Source organism: Melanotaenia boesemani, chromosome 10 (assembly GCF_017639745.1).
Source record: "Melanotaenia boesemani isolate fMelBoe1 chromosome 10, fMelBoe1.pri, whole genome shotgun sequence".
Taxonomy (NCBI): domain Eukaryota; kingdom Metazoa; phylum Chordata; class Actinopteri; order Atheriniformes; family Melanotaeniidae; genus Melanotaenia; species Melanotaenia boesemani.
In genome coordinates this window covers 36,861,058-36,880,811 of record NC_055691.1, presented here as the reverse complement: position 1 = coordinate 36,880,811, position 19,754 = coordinate 36,861,058, and the positions used below count along the sequence as shown (strand labels likewise).

Here is a 19,754-nt window from a genome sequence, read left to right as displayed (position 1 = left end):
TATCTCTCACTTCCATATGCAAGGTGCTCCTGGAAATACACGGTAACAAATGCTGACCAGTCTATCACACTGAGAGAGGCATGTTTTCAGAATTTATCTGGGTATAATCTGGGTGGTTTTTACTAGTCCTGCTCATGCTATTTGGCTGACTGGGAACTCTTTCATAAACAATGATAGTTTGTTATGCAGACATTTCACATGCCAATGAGTTTAAACCTGTTCTGTATCACACACTCATACATTAGTTCTGTCACCCGTTTTCAAAATATAGCTCAGTAAACCCAAAGAAGCTTCAAGTAAAGAATAAACAAAGACCGACAGACGACAGAAGGAGAAATGGAGGAATCATAAAACAAGAGCACAAATGGGGAAATCAGGTTTTTCTCAGTCTGACAGTCCATGTAGAAATTGAACATTTTGACATGTAGAATTGTGAAAGGAAAATCCATCTAAGGTTTCTTTACTAAGAAGAAAGTGAAACTTTGTGTTTTCTACACAGAAGCCCACATAACGTTGTCACTGTATTTTTGAAAAATTGATGCTAAATTATGACTTTACTGATGACCCCGTGAGGTGAAAAGCTAAAAATGTTCACATTTGTTTTAAGTAACTTTCTGCTCAGTCCATAAAATAATGTTCATCTGAAAAAAAACAAACCTACACTTAGACCCAGCATCTTGCTCTCTCACTTATATCAGATTATACCACTTAAAGACTGAAACTCGTCTTCAGACTGACGCATGTTTGACATACAAAAATTAAGACCTAGTTACTTATAGTTACTTATGCACCCTCCCCTCTCTCTCTCACACACACACACAGACAGACACACACACACACACACGAGCTTCCCTCAGTGTGAAGCTAAATTACTGACTGTAGCCAAACTGCCAGCTCCAGATAATGCAGGATGAAATCTGATGAAAATTTCACATCTAAATATTTTGGTGTCAGTCGTATGTTTATGTAAATTTGAATCCGTTTGCTTCATAAATGATTGCCACTGAAAGAAGCTCAAAAAGGGTCAGTCCCAATGAAAATCACTTCTGATGCACGTTGCAGCATGTTTCCTTTCCTGGTTGTCCAACGTAATCCATGTCATGTGGACTCTGCTCATGTAAAACAGCTGATTTGATGTGTCCCGACACAAATCTGATACTTTGCCCAACAGCTGATTGTTCCTATAACAAACCTTAATAATGGGCCTCAATCAATACAGATGGCAAAGCTGCCCAAGTATAGGTGCTGGAAAAGAACGAAAATGCTACCTCCAGAGTACAATACTTCACATATATATAGCCAAAAACAAGAAAATGAGACAACTCAAATTTATTGGTACCTCGGCTGTGCTTCGTTGCTCAGCCCTCAAAACTGCAGACACGTGCATGATGGTGATTAAATAGAAGCAGCCTGTGACTGAGAGCTCAGTGGCATCCTCAGATCTGAATGGAAGTTTCTTTATGGTATTACACAACCAGAAGTCGACTGCCTGTAACTGGACTAACGTCTGAAAAAAACATTTAGTAGAAAGTTTTTGATTCTTGGCGCAGCTTCTGCAATGAGTTGTCAGAAGGATACAAAAGAGATTTAGGCATAAAAGGAAAAGCTCCTGGGGATCCAGTTGTGGTTTGAGTCCCCCTCCTCTGATCTCCTGGTCTTTACTCTTTAGCCCTCCATCGCTGCCCCCTCAGACCAGAACCTACTGTTCTGTTATCATCACTGTATCGTGGAACCTTCCCCACAGCCCTGATGGGCACGAGGGGATTAGAGGAGGAGGAGGAACTGTAGGCCTTGTGTGTCGTTCCTTGTAGGAGGAAGAGTAGAAAGTGTGTCAGGAGACATGTGCAATGAGTCTGATGCGTGTCTGGATGTCTTGGCGGCACAGGGGACACGTCTCTAGCTGTAAGGCACACTCCATACACAGACCACTGGAAGAAGATGAAAAAATCTCATCATCCACCAAGAGAAACAAAATCAATGACAAAATCTGACGAATAACCTTTACTAAGACAAGCGCAGGTTTTCTTTGCAAGAACGATTAATAGTATTTTTATCGAGACAGAATAGGTTGGGATTATCAAGGAGCCAGAAGGTGCCCACATACCCATGTCCACAAGGCCGCAGCTCAGTGTCAGCCATGACGTCACAGCACAGCGTGCAGCAGTTGTCTCGGATGCTAACCTGCTTCAGTAAGGCCAGACGCCGGTGCCTAGAAACCATACCAGCACAGAGAAAAGCCGTTTCCAAGAAGAAGTACAAACAGCTTGAGAAGACAGCTTTTATAAAATGATGCAAACGGTTAATGAGCTCAGGGGATGAAAGTGGTGAGAGGAATGAACACCTTCAGTCAGCACCTGTTAAAAAACAGATACAGGCCATTTCTTTCAGGCAGGAGGGTTCAGGTGCTGATTTAACAACTTGTTTTCAAAGGTTCAGCCGTGCTGTCTGCATGACCAGAGAATCTATAAAACCACTGCCTGGCAGTGAGTGGTGCAAATGGCAGCACGTAGATTCTTGTATGTTTATCGGAGAGGATTTTATTTCAACTATTTTGTCATTTTTGTTGAGTTTTTCTATTTTAAAAAATTGGGTGGAAATGCCTTTAATGAAGTGACAGCTGAAACCTAACAATCCCACTGTAAAGGCTTCACACGGGCACGGCTTGAGCAGAAGGTAAAGGGTTACATTTCCGCTCTCATGTTTACAGACTACAGCATTCACAGCGCTCACCTGACATGCACATGTCAACCAGAGCCTGAGCTGCCTGCTCGAGTTTCAGCATGGCGCTTATTTTTACAGCATCGTGAGCCATTTTCAGCTAAATACACAGTTAAAAACCTCAGCTGGTTATCCCATTGACCTTATATCAGCAACACACCTCTCACCATAGTTTCAGTGTGTCGGCAACACGTTGCAGACATTAAAAAATACAAACGTGGGGTGCAACATGTAGGTTTACAGCTGGGAAGCTTCTATGTAAGGTCACATCTAGCCTGGACTGCAAAGAACTCTTATATATTTTATATATTTTTTATATTTTTATTATTATTCTTATTAGTATTTGTGAAAATAAGAATATGGATGATGAGTCTGTTTCCTGCCAAACCTGCACAATGAACGCTGTTCAAACAGATGACTCACCTGTCAGATGATGGTTGGCTAAGTCACAAGATTATATACTAATTCCAAAATCATATAATGTGGTCAACCTGAGGTAACAGCCACAGCAGTCACGTCAAGCACCAGCCCAAGCTCCTGATGTTTTACCTTGGTAGGATGATCTTTTCACTGGGAAGCAGTGAGGCAAAGTCGTTAAAGGTGCTGAACTTGACAGAAGGAGGGTGACGGAAAGGCTTCGCCCCAAAGTTAAACTCACACTGTTGGTATGACATAAAGCTGGCGGCCGCAAAGAAGCCAGACCTAAAAGAGAAAGGAGACGAGGTAAATTAAAATGCTTTTAATGGGTGACAGAAGCTCAGATGGTACCTGCGACTTACGTGGCTGATGAGAAGACCTTTTTCTCTGGCGGTAGAGGATGTCCGTTAAGATAAAAGATCATCTGCTTTTTGCTCAGGTCCAACAGGAAGCCAATGGCATCTCCTAAAGAGGACATGAGTCCACACACACAGCAGAATAAAGTGTTTGCATGTTGTTTGTCCCATTTTTACTCCATGTAGGACATAAGTCAGGGTTGGTGTGGATGCTTCAACCAGAAAACACTCTAAAGTGTGACTCAGTTTGAAAGCAAATAACTCCAAAGGTCAGAGTCTGGTTTCCCCTCCACAGCAAATCTCCTCAAAGGCTATGATTAGAAAATGAACAAAATGAAGCTTAAACTTTGTTTATCACGTATAAGCACTGCATACCCTCTTTCCAGCAGGGGTGAGAATGAGGTTTACTGCGAGCGTTGTACCAGATGAGCTGCCTGCAGCCATCATACGCACATGAGTATTCATCATCTCCTATCCCGTAACCCTCCTGGAAGACAGAAACGACGTGTGAATATGCCCACGTACTGCCAGAAAAGCTGGATAACAGAAGAGTGGAAACACTGATAATTACATGGTTTAGGAACTTGCTGTCCTTGGTGGCCCATCCGATTTGCATCACGCCCGATGTGATTACGGTCACCTCGTAGTACCAAACCCCTGAATCTACGCAGAACGTACAACGTACACTCTCAAAAGATGAGGCGTCACATCGGGCCTGAAGATGAGTGAAAAGAAAGAGTAAATGTTCTGTTTTATATCTTTAATAAAACCTTCAAGCCAGAAACCTTATCTCAGCACATCCGGTCAGACCAACCTCTAGCCCAGTGGGGGAGATCTTGAGGTATTCGCTGACATCGTTGCTGTTGAGCATGGCGTTGATATTGGTAAGGTTAACTTTCTCATAAGTAAACTGACGACCCTCCTTCAGGACTGGACAGAAAAAAAGAGAGACATCATTTTAACATCAAGAAACTCCCAGAAATACCTTTTTAAAGAAAGCTATGTTCAAATTTCTTTAACCACCAACAAAGCTTTCCATGTTGAAAACCAGGATTTACTCACACAGGTTGTCGAGGCTCCACTGCGAGCAGAAGCCAACCTGTCTCTTCAGGTAGTCCGGATGGTCTGCCCATGACTCCAGGACAGAGAGGCGATTGCTGATAGAAGACTCAGATACTGTCAGTTTGTTCTCACCTGAAGGAAAGATGAAACAAAGCATGACATTACCAAGCTTATCAACATGACTACACAGCAGGTTTGGTATGAGCATCCAGCCTCCGGCCTAAGCTGCAGGTCAAACTGCCTTTAGGCTGCAATCAGAACATAGTTCCCATGAAAACAAGATAAAGAGACATGATGCATCCAGCTCTGCCACAAATAATATGAATAAAATGCCCACTGTGTGGCCTGTGTGTAAACATGGCAGATTAAATCAAGTGAATACTGATCCACCACAACCTTACAACCACATGCTTCTTACTGAGCTGTAGGTATGCTGTGGTATCCGGCACCGAGCTGTCAGTGGCAGAGGCCAGACTCCGAACCAGAACCAGGCTTATATGTCACCTTTATTACCTGTGGCAGGGTGCGTCATCGTGCTGGAGGAAGCCACTGAGACTACAGTTTATATGAAGGGCTGTGATTGGTCAGCAACAGCGTTTTTATTTGTGGTGAATGAAAACGTCTGAATGAAATCATCTCAGAGGGAAAGAAGCTTTTGGACGGAAAAGACGCAGGAAAGCGTTCAGTTGTGTGTATAAGCTAAGATCTCACCGAGCAGCGTTAAGTCACGCCAGAGCAGCGTCACCGCTGTCATCGGAAAGGAAAATGCTTAAAAATAATCAATCTGAGTTTTATGAATCGATATTGGATAAATTAAATGTGAATGGATTTACATGGATCTTTTAACCCAGCTGTAGTGGAAACAGTAGATAGCATCTCTGTGCATTGCACGTGCTCGGTGTTGTTTAATCAGCCTATTCATGAAGATCAGTTGGTGAGCTTACTGGTCTGGGAGAACTTTTCCAGAGCAATGAGAGCGAACAGCATGACAGTAGGATGGGCCTCGGAGCTCTAGAAGAGAATAAACAGTGTTCAGTTCATCATGTCACAAAATGTTCAAACAAAAAATCTCTTCCATGCAAACATGGAAAAGAGAAGAAAATAGCCTCACATCTATTCAATCAAGTGTCCTTCCACCTTCTAACCATATCAGTTGTTTTAGTTTTTTAACATCATATTGTGAAGAATTTAGGACCCACGACGGTGCAACATGACTGCTCAGCATGTCCACGTGACTCAGCATCTTACTCATGGTTGCTCATCACCACAGCAGGATAATGACCGCTGTCATCTACCAACTAAGTAATCATCACATCTCAACTATTTTGATGCATCCCTCGCCCAAATACCAGGTAGTGTTTGCTCACCAGGCTCTCCAGAAGGTACTCCAGGGTTCCAGGGCTCAATAATCCTATACTGGCTGGCCCTACAAAGTGAGGAGAGAAAAAAAATCTGTATTATAATATCAGAGAAACAGATTCTAAACAGAGAGGAAAGGTGAAATCCAAATACTTGAAGGAAAAATTGCTTCAACATAAATAACTGAAAAGAAAAAGGATGTCAACATGGTGACATAAAGACAAATATTAACATCAGTGTGTCTGGGAAGAAGTGTTTTCCTGACCCTGTGAGAACCTGTGCAAAGCTAAATTAACCAGATTATTAATCCCAGTAACAAGCTGCACATGTGGATCACTGTACCTGCCAGTTTCTCCGCCAGGCATCCAAGGACAGCTGTGGTGTTTCTGTGTTTAGCAGGGCTGAGAGCATCCTGCCGTGCAACCGCCGAACTCAGACTCAACATGTCAGAGAGCTTCTGGAGAGCATCCTGGAAACAACAATATGGACCAATTTCATGAACAATCATGTGTATGACGTTTCTATGAAACAATAAAAAAATAGAGCGAGCTAGACCATCAAACTTTGGCCAAATGTTTGACACGTGATTTTGCTGAGATATGAAGAGCATGCTGCATACAAGTCGAGTAAAAAGGCAGAAAGCAGAATCAGACCATGTTTATTTGGGTCAGAGCCATGGCATGCTGTGGGATTACTCTGGTCGAGGAAGCAGGCTGTCCTGCTTTGTTCAAAGCCAACAAAGAGGCGTGTGAAAAGAGATTAGAAAGCAAAGGCCAAGAAGGGAGCAAAAAAGAAAGCTGAGGTAAAGGCTAAAAGGTCTTTCTGAGGATGAATAAGCAGAATATCCATTAAAATATACACGTCAACGACCCTCTGGAGGTTAGTGTTCTCATCACTTCTTTCTTTCTGTAGATTAAATCAACTAAAAACATAGGAACAGAAGCAAAACGACCGGTGTGTGTGCTGAATGTATATCTGTTACACGCGCCTCTATCTGGGTGGGCGTTTTCCTCTTCTGTGATTGGCTGGACGAACTACCCTGGGGGTATAAAACCAAGAGGGGAGAAAGTCCTGGCTGTCGCCACCAACGCCAATACTGTTTGGTTTCTCTGCTGGTGAGTTAGGGGGCACCGGCCGTCCTGTTCTTGGTTTTGGTGTCTTATAGGTTGGTTTTGGACTTTGAGTTAGGGGAGCAGCCCCGACCCTACAGCCCATTATGTGGCTGGTTTGCCGTCTCCTCTCATCTTCTTTTTATTTGACCAGGGCTCCCTTACTGATTTTGGTTACATTAACAGAGGACAGCGTTCCAGAGGGTCATCAATCAATCAATCAATCAAAACTTTATTTATAAAGCGCCTTTCGTACAAGATTGTGGCTCAAAGCGCCTTACATTTAAAAACATTCCCGTCCAATCACCCTCACCCCCCACCCCCCATACACGCACAAACACTCCTTCAAATTCAAAGTACATGATGCCAGGTGCAGATGGACAAATGAGGAAACCTCATCAGAAGGGGATCCATCTGCACCAAGGGTGGGACAGTATTCTGCCAAGTTTCTGCAACTGCAGGGACACAGGAGCACGGCGGCCCGGGGAGACCTGGCTGAGACACCAGCCCCCACCGCCAAGACGTACGTCCCACCGCATCGATCAGCCACAGCCGGACACCACCCCCAGTACAGACGGACCCCCGTAGAGGAAACACTGGAAGGATCCAGAAACAATAAAAGGCAGTAAAAGAGCACTCAGTGTATAAAACGTCAGAAGTAATAAAACCAAATATTACGAAACTAATTAAGACTTAAATAACTGAATATCAACTAAAAGCTAAGCTGAATAGATGGGTCTTCAACCGAGTCTTAAAAACCTGAATGTTCTCTGCAACCCTGAGGTCCTCCGGCAGACTGTTCCACAGGTGAGGGCCGCGCCACTGGAACGACGCCTCCCCGTGGGTGTGTGTCCTGACCCTAGGAATGACTAAAAGTCTACTGCAGGAGGACCGCAGGGATCGCGAGGGTTCATAGGGTAAAAGTAAATCTGAGAGATAAGAAGGTCCAAGACAATTAAGACATTTAAAAACTAATAAAATGACCTTAAAATCGATCCTGAAGCACACAGGGAGCCAATGCAGTGATCGTAAAATGGGTGTAATATGGGCCCGCCTTCTGGTCTTTGTCATCAAAACCCTCAGCAGATCCTCGGCTGGCCTCTCCAAACACTAGAAAAACTACACAGCTCCCGTAGCCTCATAACACGCAGACTATCACTAAGGATAGTTCACATCCTGGACCCTCTCGGTTTGAGCTGTCGTCGTCAGGCAGACGTTACAGAACAATAAAAACCAGGATGAACAGACTCTAAACCAGTTTTTAATCCAACTGCAGCCACACTAAACAACACATGTAAAGTGCAACGTGTTTTCTAAGGCATGACTTCAGTGAGAGAACCTGTGTGTGAGTGATGGTCTCTGCTTGTGCTGCTTTTATTTGTAGATTTTATACCAATTTTATATGTGAAGTATGTGACTGGATGGCACTTTTAAATCTCGTACTGGTTAAAATGACAATAAAGATATTCTATTCTATTTTAAAAATCTTTGTAAATGTTGCTCGCTAGTTTAATCCATTTCTCTGGCCTCAGATCCACGTGCTGAACCGTCTAACATGGCTGTCCTTGATGAGAACAACCTGGAAACGGTGGATGAGTAGGTTGGTAAACAAACGGCCAGAGCTGGAGAACACAGGAAGTCGCTCTTATCAGAAATGATCTTTTATACACGTTGTGCAGGTGTCGAGCTGCAGCTTGGTAAAAGCTGAGCAGCGGACAGCGTGTAAAGGCCTGACCTGATGGTTACCTGATGACCATCAGTTACTCGTTTCCCTCTCATCCAAACACCAGATGCTTGAGCAAAGTTCATTCCCTGGTAACTTGCGGTTTGTGGGGGGTTGCCATTTTATTTTTATTCTCTTTAGCTCCCGTTTTTTTTTAGATTAGGCAGATTATTGTATTTAATTTTATCTTGTTTGTGATCCTTTGTGTCTTGTAAATAAGTCAGCGGGAATCTTCACGTGTCTGTGGCTGCTTGAAACCTGGAGAATATGACTTCTTTTCATGTTGTGTCTTTACTGCCATAATAACTGTTCAACTTAAAAAAAAGATTTATAAGATGATGACATGGATCGGTATTGATTAGTGCTGCAGCTGAAAACATGAGAGCAAGTGTGGGGCTGGTTGTAAGGTTAGAAGTGAAATTCTCTGAGTTAGGGGGGCAGACCTTGGTTGGGAGAGGACATTCATCCAGCAGGAGGGTGATCACCGCAGGGCCAAGTGGATCATCCAGCGGTATCACTCGAATCAGAGACTGGACAACCTCCAGCCATCCATCATCTAACAGAAGAAAGAAAACAAAATTAATCTGAATAAATTCAAGTGATCAATCACATAAATCTGCAGCACAGCATTGTATGAATGACATTTAAAAAATGGTATTTTTCAAATGTTAAAAACAATATGTGACAAAATCCCTGTGGAATCCTGATCGTTTAAATGATCATTATTTTATAGATATAACATTCAGTAATCTGAACATTTTGTGTAAACACGGCAAGCTTGAATCACTGCTTATATTCTTATGCAAATCTTTGGGATTTCTGCTGTTAGACCAGATAAATGTACGAGAAATGAACTGACTACATTATCGACGAGACTCCTGGGCTGTTTCTCAACATGCGTACTTGTCAGTACATGTGAAACCTCATCGGTCAAGGCCCAATTTAAAGGATGCATCCACACAAGTACGCTCCAAACTCCTGGATGTGTACTTCCGTACATGTTTTGTACATTTTATGCAATATTTTCTGCAGCAACAGCTTTGATGTTATCAAGTACGCTGTTTACTCGCATCCTTTCATCCTCAAACGTTTCTACTTCCAAGTCAAACTTGTCAAGTCTATACTTCCAAGTGTACATTCTAAGCTTACTTAGTATTGAGAAACGGTCCTGGATTTTGGGAAGAACACGACTGCAGGTGCAGCATAAAACATGCATTTCCTAAACACCCTCTCCAGCAAGATCCCAAATCCAAGCCAGTTGCTTATGAATAATGCAACACTGCAGTCCATCAAACTGAAAGTGACTTGCTGGCTGGCAGACTTGCTGCTTGGCTACCTTTAAAGGTTCATGTCTGCAAGCCAATACCCAGCTTGGCTGCTGTCAAGCCACACAACACTGAGCACTGTAAGCATCAAACATCATCTATGCATGACACGAGGCCCAAACACAAGAACTCCATGGCTACTACATGCAAATTCTTAACAACCTCAACATGGGAGCATCAAGTCTTATATGCAATAAAAAATCTGATGCACACGACAAACAAGAATATACAGAAACAATGACTGAAGTCACAAAAGAAGCTTCCTTTGTCTCCTGCACAAATATGTAAAAATATGCAGAAGACGTTATTCTTATTTAGATTTTTCTCTCAATCAAAATATTATGACAGGAATCTAAAAGCCAACACATTTAGCATGTGGCATTACTGGTGGTCCACATGATTACAATAAAACGGCTGGCTGTCAGCAGCAGATGGAGGATGTTGCTGAATCCTTCCATGTTCACTCACATAAAGGGATTTGTTTTAAATCTCTGAACCCAGCCACATTTATCTTAAGGAATTTTAAACATTACCTATTCAAAATCTGGTTTCTACTTACATTTAATCTATATTCTGCCAGTTTATCATTTCCAGATATTTAAGCAGCACATTTTTCTAGATTAAAGACATTCTCAGCTATTTTCATAAAACACTGAGTCTGTTTACATGGTCATCAAAATCAGATATCTGGGAGTAATCAGATTACTGTAATAAACTGATCTGAGGCATCTACATGCACTTCTGACGCACAATATTTGAAAGGTTGTTGTCTATATTTACCAGTCCATTATCAGATTTATTTCGGAGTACGTATGTGCGTGGTGAAATCACTTAATGTTGTTATTAAAATATTCTGTTTGTTCAGCATAATGGAGCCCTCGGGCTAGCGTTAGCAGCTAATGTGAGAATCCATGGTCTTAGCGTTAGCAGCTAATGTGAGAATCCATGGTCTTAGCGTTAGCAGCTAATGTGAGAATCCATGGTCGTAGTGTTAGCAGCTAATGTGAGAATCCATGGTCTTAGTGTTAGCAGCTAATGTGAGAATCCATGGTCTTAGCGTTAGCAGCTAATGTGAGAATCCATGGTCTTAGCGTTAGCAGCTAATGTGAGAATCCATGGTCGTAGCGTTAGCAGCTAATGTGAGAATCCATGGTCTTAGCGTTAGCAGCTAATGTGAGAATCCATGGTCTTAGTGTTAGCAGCTAATGTGAGAGCACAGGGTCTTAGCGTTAGCAGCTAATGTGAGAATCCATGGTCTTAGCGTTAGCAGCTAATGTGAGAATCCATGGTCTTAGCGTTAGCAACTAATGTGAGAATCCATGGTCTTAGCGTTAGCAGCTAATGTGAGAATCCATGGTCTTAGCGTTAGCAGCTAATGTGAGAATCCATGGTCTTAGCGTTAGCAGCTAATGTGAGAATCCATGGTCTTAGTGTTAGCAGCTAATGTGAGAGCACAGGGTCTTAGTGTTAGCAGGTAATTTGAGAATCCATGGTCTTAGCGTTAGCAGCTAATGTGAGAATCCATGGTCTTAGCGTTAGCAGCTAATGTGAGAATCCATGGTCTTAGCGTTAGCGGCTAATGTGAGAATCCATGGCCTTAGTGTTAGCAGCTAATGTGAAAGCACAGGGTCTTAGTGTTAGCAGCTAATTTGAGAATCCATGGTCTTAGCGTTAGCAGCTAATGTGAGAATCCATGGTCTTAGCGTTAGCAGCTAATGTGAGAATCCATGGTCTTAGCGTTAGTGGCTAATGTGAGAATCCATGGTCTTAGTGTTAGCAGCTAATGTGAGAGCACAGGGTCTTAGTGTTAGCAGCTAATTTGAGAATCCATGGTCTTAGCGTTAGCAGCTAATGTGAGAATCCATGGTCTTAGCGTTAGCAGCTAATGTGAGAATCCATGGTCTTAGCGTTAGCGGCTAATGTGAGAATCCATGGTCTTAGTGTTAGCAGCTAATGTGAGAGCACAGGGTCTTAGCGTTAGCAGCTAATGTGAGAATCCATGGTCTTAGCGTTAGCAGCTAATGTGAGAATCCATGGTCTTAGTGTTAGCAGCTAATGTGAGAATCCATGGTCTTAGTGTTAGCAGCTAATGTGAGAATCCATGGTCTTAGCGTTAGCAGCTAATGTGAGAATTCATGGTCTTAGTATTAGCAGCTAATGTGAGAATCCATGGTCTTAGCGTTAGCAGCTAATGTGAGAATCCATGGTCTTAGTGTTAGCAGCGAATGTGAGAGCACAGGGTCTTAGCGTTAGCAGCTAATGTGAGAATCCATGGTCTTAGCGTTAGCAGCTAATGTGAGAATCCATGGTCTTAGTGTTAGCAGCTAATTTGAGAATCCATGGTCTTAGCGTTAACAGCTAATGTGAGAATCCATGGTCTTAGTGTTAGCAGCTAATGTGAGAATCCATGGTCTTAGCATTAGTAGCTAATGTGAGAATCCATGGTCTTAGTATTAGCAGCTAATGTGAGAATCCATGGTCTTAGCATTAGCAGCTAATGTGAGAATCCATGGTCTTAGTATTAGCAGCTAATGTGAGAATCCATGGTCTTAGCGTTAGCAGCTAATGTGAGAATCCATGGTCTTAGCGTTAGCGGCAAATTTGAGAATCCATGGTCTTAGCGTTAGCGGCTAATGTGAGAATCCATGGTCTTAGTGTTAGCGGCTAATGTGAGAGCACAGGGTCTTAGCATTAGCAGCTAATGTGAGAATCCATGGTCTTAGTGTTAGCGGCTAATGTGAGAATCCATGGTCTTAGTGTTAGCAGCTAATGTGAGAGCACAGGGTCTTAGTGTTAGCAGCTAATGTGAGAATCCATGGTCTTAGTGTTAGCAGCTAATGTGAGAGCACAGGGTCTTAGTGTTAGCAGCTAATGTGAGAATCCATGGTCTTAGTGTTAGCAGCTAATGTGAGAGCACAGGGTCTTAGTGTTAGCAGCTAATGTGAGAGCACAGGGTCTTAGTGTTAGCAGCTAATGTGAGAGCACAGGGTCTTAGTGTTAGCAGCTAATGTGAGAGCACAGGGTCTTAGTGTTAGCAGCTAATGTGAGAGCACAGGGTCTTAGTGTTAGCAGCTAATGTGAGAATCCATGGTCTTAGCGTTAGCAGCTAATGTGAGAATTCATGGTCTTAGTATTAGCAGCTAATGTGAGAATCCATGGTCTTAGCGTTAGCAGCTAATGTGAGAATCCATGGTCTTAGTGTTAGCAGCTAATGTGAGAGCACAGGGTCTTAGCGTTAGCAGCTAATGTGAGAATCCATGGTCTTAGCGTTAGCAGCTAATGTGAGAATCCATGGTCTTAGTGTTAGCAGCTAATTTGAGAATCCATGGTCTTAGCGTTAGCAGCTAATGTGAGAATCCATGGTCTTAGCGTTAGCAGCTAATGTGAGAATCCATGGTCTTAGTGTTAGCAGCTAATGTGAGAATCCATGGTCTTAGCGTTAGCAGCTAATGTGAGAATCCATGGTCTTAGCGTTAGCGGCTAATGGGAGAATCCTTGGTCTTAGCGTTAGCAGCTAATGTGAGAATCCATGGTCTTAGCGTTAGCAGCTAATGTGAGAATCCATGGTCTTAGCGTTAGCGGCTAATGGGAGAATCCTTGGTCTTAGTGTTAGCAGCTAATGTGAGAGCACAGCTTTTAACATAATCCACCAAAAACCATTTATCCTCCTTATTTAAAAAGTTTCTGATAGCTTTCCAGCCTTACATCATCAGGTTGTCCAGAAACAAAGTCATTACAAGTGCTTGTTTAACAATCTGAATCTGGCATCGTCTTGGAGAGAAAAGCTGATTCTGGACGGAAACGATGCAGGAAACCTTTGGTTTTTATTTATATGCTAAGATCTCACCGAGCATCGGTAATTTATGCCAGAGTAGGTCACTGTTGTCAGCAGAAGGAAAGGCCGGGTGTAAACGCAGCGTCTGCGTAGGGTAGGGCCATCGTAGCTGACGCTGGTGAACTGGGCTCTCACTCAAGTGTAGGGTTACGGCGCCATGTTGCACTTTCTCTTCCGAACCTGAGGGTAGTAGTAGGGCTGGTATTGGCTGAGAAACTCCACACGGTGAAGTCCTTTCCATGGTTCACTTCAGCAACAACGGTGGCCGACATGGAGCAGCGTCTTCACCAGTTTGTGGAAGCAAACAATGAACTAAAGATACTGTGTGTTGTTTTTTAAAAATAGCGGTTATCTCACAAATTCAGCTAAAAGATCCAGAAATCCAGAAACACATCATCACAAACTGATCAACCACAAGAGGGGATTTCTGGGTAACCGTGCTGTGTAGCAGGGGTGCACATCAAGCTTCCGTGGACCTACACAGAGCCTACGGCAGTGACACCAAAACAGACCATACGCAGATGCTGGGCCAGTATAAATCCAGCTTTAGCTCCCATATTCCTCTCTCCGTATTCCTAACCCGAATCCCACAAAAGCTCCAACTAACAGCAATACTGTTGGTCAAGTTTCCCTCGACCTGGGATGCACCATGCTTATTTACACGTGAGTCACCTCATCTAACTGATATGCAGTGATATCAGGTCAGAGGTAGGTACTGATAACAGTCATAAATGCTAAACTTTATACAGATGCAGATTGTGTCACAACGAAATGAAAATGGGGAAATCTTAGAATAAACCAGTGTCAACAAGGTGTCAAATTAAATATGTCCACGCTGAAAAACACTGCTTACAATAATACTTTCACGTAACCTTCTCAGAGGTTCTCATTAACAACCCAGAAGTTTAGCCGGAGGAGGGAGGGCCTCACATGGGACCTTCTTAAATTCCTGGAACTATTACCGTTCACACAGATCCCCTTCACAATTTGTGAAATTACGTCACTAAAGCTGCAATCAAAATGTTGGTTTATTTTCAGTTTGAGTCAACAAAATTTCTGCCACCACATCAAATCCCAGTTGCAATATAGAGCAAAAGTTCTTTCCCTATTTAAATATTTAAATTCATATTTCAAACACAAGAGAAACACTTCTGCATCATCTGTCTGTTGCTCTGTGTTTATTGTTTGTTTCCTACGTGTGTACATGTATGCTTTTCTCTTTTCCTTACCCGTCTCTGCCATCTCATGCAGGGTGATCATGGAGTAAGGGGGCTCTTGGTCACTGAAAGACAAAGCAGAGATCACACAGGATACATTAAGTTTACCAGATTTATGGGCATTTATTTATGTGACGCTTTTCAGTAAACGCTCTCAAAAAGCAGAAGCTGTCATTAGTGATATTACAAGGATTCACATCTTGTTGTGTTTCTGTGTTAATTAATGAATATGGTCTGTGAGGTTGAAGCGTGTTCGTAGTTGTGACATAACATTTGTTCCTGTTGCCAACATAAGAAAGACTCTATGAAAAGTCAACTTTCTGAGAGTCCATCATCACCACGAAATCACTTTTCTAGTCATAGTGAAAACGGAGACATGCAACTTCAACTTTTACTGTGGTAACTCCTGGAATGTGACTCAGAAGTCATGAAAGATGCAGACAGCAAGTAGGAGAGGGAGAAAAAAAAACGATATTCAATTTAAATGCATACTCCTTGACTGCTATCAGACAAACACAATAACATGGATTAACAGACCTCATGATCAGTAACTTAGAAAAGGCCCAACTGAATATTCACATTATCATATAGATACCTTCTGAGAATACTCGTCATTATATCCGTGTTTTGTTAGAGAAGAACCAACCCTTGTCATTGAAAAACCACAGAGTCCCCGGCAAAAGGCAGCATACAACAGCAGGAAAACCTGTGTTCGGTCCTCTCTTACTCAGGCTCAGAGATTATATCAGCGACCAAAAATGTCAGGCACACTTTTCTATACAACTTACTCCAGTTTATGGTCGCAAGGGGCTGGAGCCATGATCAGGTGAGAGGCAGGAACACCTGGATAGGTCGCCAGACCATCAGAGAGAGAGACAAAAAACCTCTCACACTCACTCCTAAAGAGAATTTAACCAATTAACCTAACATGTATGTCTTTGGACAGTGGGAGGAAGCTGGATTACAAGGAGAGAACATGCACACTCCACACAAAAAGGCCACTGTTCGACCCCCCCGCGCGTGCTGAGGCCTGAACCAGTGACCTTGTTGCTGTGAGGCTGTGGTGCTAACCACCACACCATCATGTAGCCCCACCTTAGTCATATGAACATTAATATCCATCCATCCATTTCCAATACTGCTTAGTCCAATTCAGGGCTGCAGGGAAGCTGACTCTATCCCAGCTATTATGAACATTCATATATTAAGCAAAACAGCGCGAGCAGATGGAGACTCCAGTGACATCAACCCACTGGGGTTGGTAAAATTTCTTTAAAAGACACAACAGAGACGACAGAATTAATAAATCTACAGGATATTAATTCAGAAAATTTGAAAACATCTTACTCTTCCTTTCACGAGTTAATTGTATTTCTGGACTTACTTGTCTACAAGCGTTCTGATGACGGCCAGTGTGTCCAGCACCAGGCCATCCACATTCTGCTTCTTCCGTCTCGGCTCATGGGGCCCTCGCCCTCTGCGTGGCGGCCTGACCGGGTCTCTTGGTCGACTACTCCTAGCCTCTCCGGCATCAACGCTAACAGCTGTACTGTGATCCACCCGTCTAGCTTGTCCACGGGTCGCCCTTGACGACCCATGATGATGGTCCTCCAAGTCGCTATCCTCACGGCAAACGCAGCTGTTACCCATGGTTTCAGTGCCGGAGACCACACTAGCAAAGGTCTCCCAGAATGGAGGAAGGGTGTTAGAGGAGGAGAGGAAACGCAGAACCTGTGCAAGGCTCCTGCAGGCGCAAAAAGTGATCCAGGCAGCCACTATCATATCATTTGGAGAGCTTGGTTTTGGGGGATTCTTGTCCCTGTGGACTGGGTGGGGTCAACATGAATTAGCATACTGTTGCCAAGAGGAGATTTGTTTGGGAGTTAACAATATATGGCTGATTAAGCAGACCAGCAAGGGTCAGGGATGCAACGCGTAAACCTCATACACAGCCGAAGGCTCAGGTCAAGCTCCCATCCAGGGCTCTCATAGCTGTACAAGAAACAGAAGCAAAACAGAAAATGTGAAAGTTTACCTCAGACTCAAGTCCAGAGCTATAAATTAAATAGTCCAACACTGGATGATTGTTCCTCAGCATTAACTCTCAAACCTCTCTGGAATGATACAACTGAGAAACATGTCAGTGAATGTCAGAAAGAACAGGTGAGAACTTCCACTAAAAGATGGTTTGTGGTTTTTATTTTTTAAATCCCTTATTTTTTAATTATATGTCCATCAGTAATGGAAAGTAAAAAAGGATATTTAGGTAGGTGCTATAATTTATTAGTCTTACTTCACATGTAGTTTATCTGATTACTTCAGTTTTGTGATTCATGCAGAAGCAAAAATTAATAAAATCATGTCATATTTCATCTCATTTATGAATTTATTCTTTTAAAACAGGGAGCTATTGTAAATTCTACATTCTGCATAAATAATTGACAGCTTCAGAAAGACTTTTAAAAAGGATTTTATAATCTTTTAAAACCTTTAAAAATGCAATATTTTAATAATAATTGTTTAATTATTTCCCACCATTTTGATTTCTGACAATATATGAGACCTAAAGTTCAAGATTACACTTTATCTGCAAAAAAAAGTCATTTTTAATTGGCAAACACCTCATCTTCTATCATTTAAGTAAATAACAGATAAGCCATAATCACAGAAAAGATAAGAGGAAAAGACAAAGCAAATACTGAAACGACATCTGTGTTCGTGAATAGTATTTTCATTTCATTCTCAAGTCATCTTCTGTTCAATTTTTCTTGGTCTACACCAGAGAGCGAAGACCTTACAGTACGTTGTAATATTATATTCTAATAATATCCTAGATTTATTTATTATCTCTGTTCAGTTAACTGGACATAAAGTAGATGTACTTGCTCCACCTCCAGCAGCTACAACAGTGACATGCTGCTTACTCAATGATGCTCCAGAATATAATTAAGTCTCAGTTAATCTACTGTAACTGTTGTGCTGTAATTAGATTTTACAGCTAATGCTCAAGAACTTTACAAGTTTTTATTTAGAAGTTGGCATGTACTCCTAGTGGGTTATTTTCACGAGTTGTTTTTTTCTCCTCTACTCATAAAAAATAACTCATACCAGAAAATTGTTTTTCTTGTTAATCTTAAGCATTACTGTTTTAGTAAACGCAGCATATCTATTCGAAGTTATCAATGATGCCACATTGTTGACAAACAGGAGCTTTCAGTTAGCTGCTAGCACGCTAGCCACCCACAAAGTCAGAACTGTAATGTTATCCAATGAAAGGCAAGTTTCACACATTCGTGCTTATCATTCTATTATTAACATCTAATAATTAAATCCGAAGACGAAGGTATACTCACGGAACTTCCACTCGAATAACAACAGCATTAAAACGCCATAAATCCAGACCAAAGTAAATGGCAAAACAGAGAGCCAACTAGGCAGTTACGTTGTGTTGTAGCTAACCTGCTAGCCGTTAGCCTAACTGAACACACCTCTGATTCTCCTGTCAGACAACACAAGCCAGTAGCAACGAAGCAAGCGTGGTACTTGAGCCTCAGTGAAGTATCGAGGTTCATTCACACAGCTTGTCTGCGTTCAGCGACAGATCTATGCAAAGCTGTGCAGACACATTCATAGCTAACACATCGTACACATTTTAATGACGCTGCTACAATGCTAGCTGTTTGCTAAGTTCCGTAGCGTTGGCAGGCAGCTAAAAGGCTGGTCATCATCAGCTGTGAATGGGGAGGCGAGACAGAGGGAGGACTTCTTTTCAGTCTAATGTCCGTAAAAAAGACAAGATTGATACATCAGTTCATTTTATTTTAGAATACAGTTCTCCTTATAGTTCCTTTACTGTAACTAATTTAAATTGTGTTCTGTTGAATTTGTCCACTGCTTATTGTGCGTCCATCTCTCCACCCTGTGTTATTGTTCAGTGACATTAAAACTTAATTTGTTTTATTACTCCACTGGAAACAACCCACAGGAATAAAATATCAGAAGAAAATCCACGTTCATAAGCCTGAACAAACTATAATAACTGAAGTACCAACACTAAACTATTGGTAATAAACATACAACAGAAATCAGGTCAAAGCAGTAATCTTATGTATTTGTTGGAAAGTCAAAGTACAATCCACAAAAGTTACAGGGATAAAAAGAAGAATACAAATCAAAACAAACAAACGTGAATTATTCTGAAGATTTTCAATGTCACCTATAAAACCTTTTGTGTGTAGACTGAAGACCATGGTATGACAGAAATGAACAGATGTGATGTTACAACACTGTTTTGTTGTTGTTCTTTTCCAAATTTAAAGCTACTTTTTAGGAAACTTAAAATGTAAAACTTCCAGAGAGCATTGTACCACAAAAACGGTAAAGAAAGTTCCACAGTTAAGGGCCATCAAAAAGATCACATTTAGTATCACATTTCTTATTATTTAACGCCAACATAATACTGACCAAGACGGCTCTTAGTGATTCCATGGGGCACATTATTATGAGTCACAACAACAACCACAACACCAGCAACACAATTAACAAAAACACAACTGTAGCTATTGGTGATTAAACCCTCAGAGCAACACAGTGACTGTATAAGCATAGGGACCAGGGACCTCAGCCAGCACCC

The 19,754-nt window shown here is 42.0% G+C and overlaps 1 protein-coding gene across 2 annotated transcripts; it reads right to left on the bottom strand.

The window, feature by feature from the left end:
* Window positions 1-1,314: 1,314 nt before the first annotated feature.
* rspry1 (ring finger and SPRY domain containing 1) lies at window positions 1,315-18,831 on the bottom strand. 2 transcript variants are annotated; one of them, XM_041997289.1, is made up of 15 exons: window positions 18,475-18,831; window positions 16,506-17,113; window positions 15,134-15,186; window positions 9,188-9,300; window positions 6,255-6,381; window positions 5,921-5,979; window positions 5,498-5,564; window positions 4,554-4,685; window positions 4,306-4,421; window positions 4,063-4,206; window positions 3,867-3,978; window positions 3,498-3,600; window positions 3,268-3,420; window positions 2,105-2,209; window positions 1,315-1,928 (listed from the first exon to the last, which is right to left on the bottom strand). In XM_041997289.1, exons 2-15 carry the CDS (start codon window positions 16,901-16,903, stop codon window positions 1,832-1,834), a joined length of 1,779 nt encoding a protein of 592 aa, XP_041853223.1. In that variant the 5' UTR covers window positions 16,904-17,113; window positions 18,475-18,831; the 3' UTR covers window positions 1,315-1,831. The 2 variants fall into 2 exon arrangements, with proteins under 2 accessions (XP_041853223.1, XP_041853224.1); XM_041997290.1 differs by having other exon boundaries at window positions 18,610-18,831.
* Between the last annotated feature and the right edge of the window lie 923 nt (window positions 18,832-19,754).

Excerpts from the sequence above, each read along its gene's own strand:
- rspry1 (XM_041997289.1), bottom strand. The coding sequence starts at position 16,903 with ATGATAGTGGCTGCCTGGATCACTTTTTGCGCCTGCAGGAGCCTTGCA. Across the intron at positions 5,565-5,920 it reads AGTACCTTCTGGAGAGCCTG|AGCTCCGAGGCCCATCCTAC; the intron begins GTGAGCAAACAC and ends ATTCTCTTCTAG. Across the intron at positions 3,421-3,497 it reads AAGGTCTTCTCATCAGCCAC|GTCTGGCTTCTTTGCGGCCG; the intron begins GTAAGTCGCAGG and ends TTTCTCTTTTAG.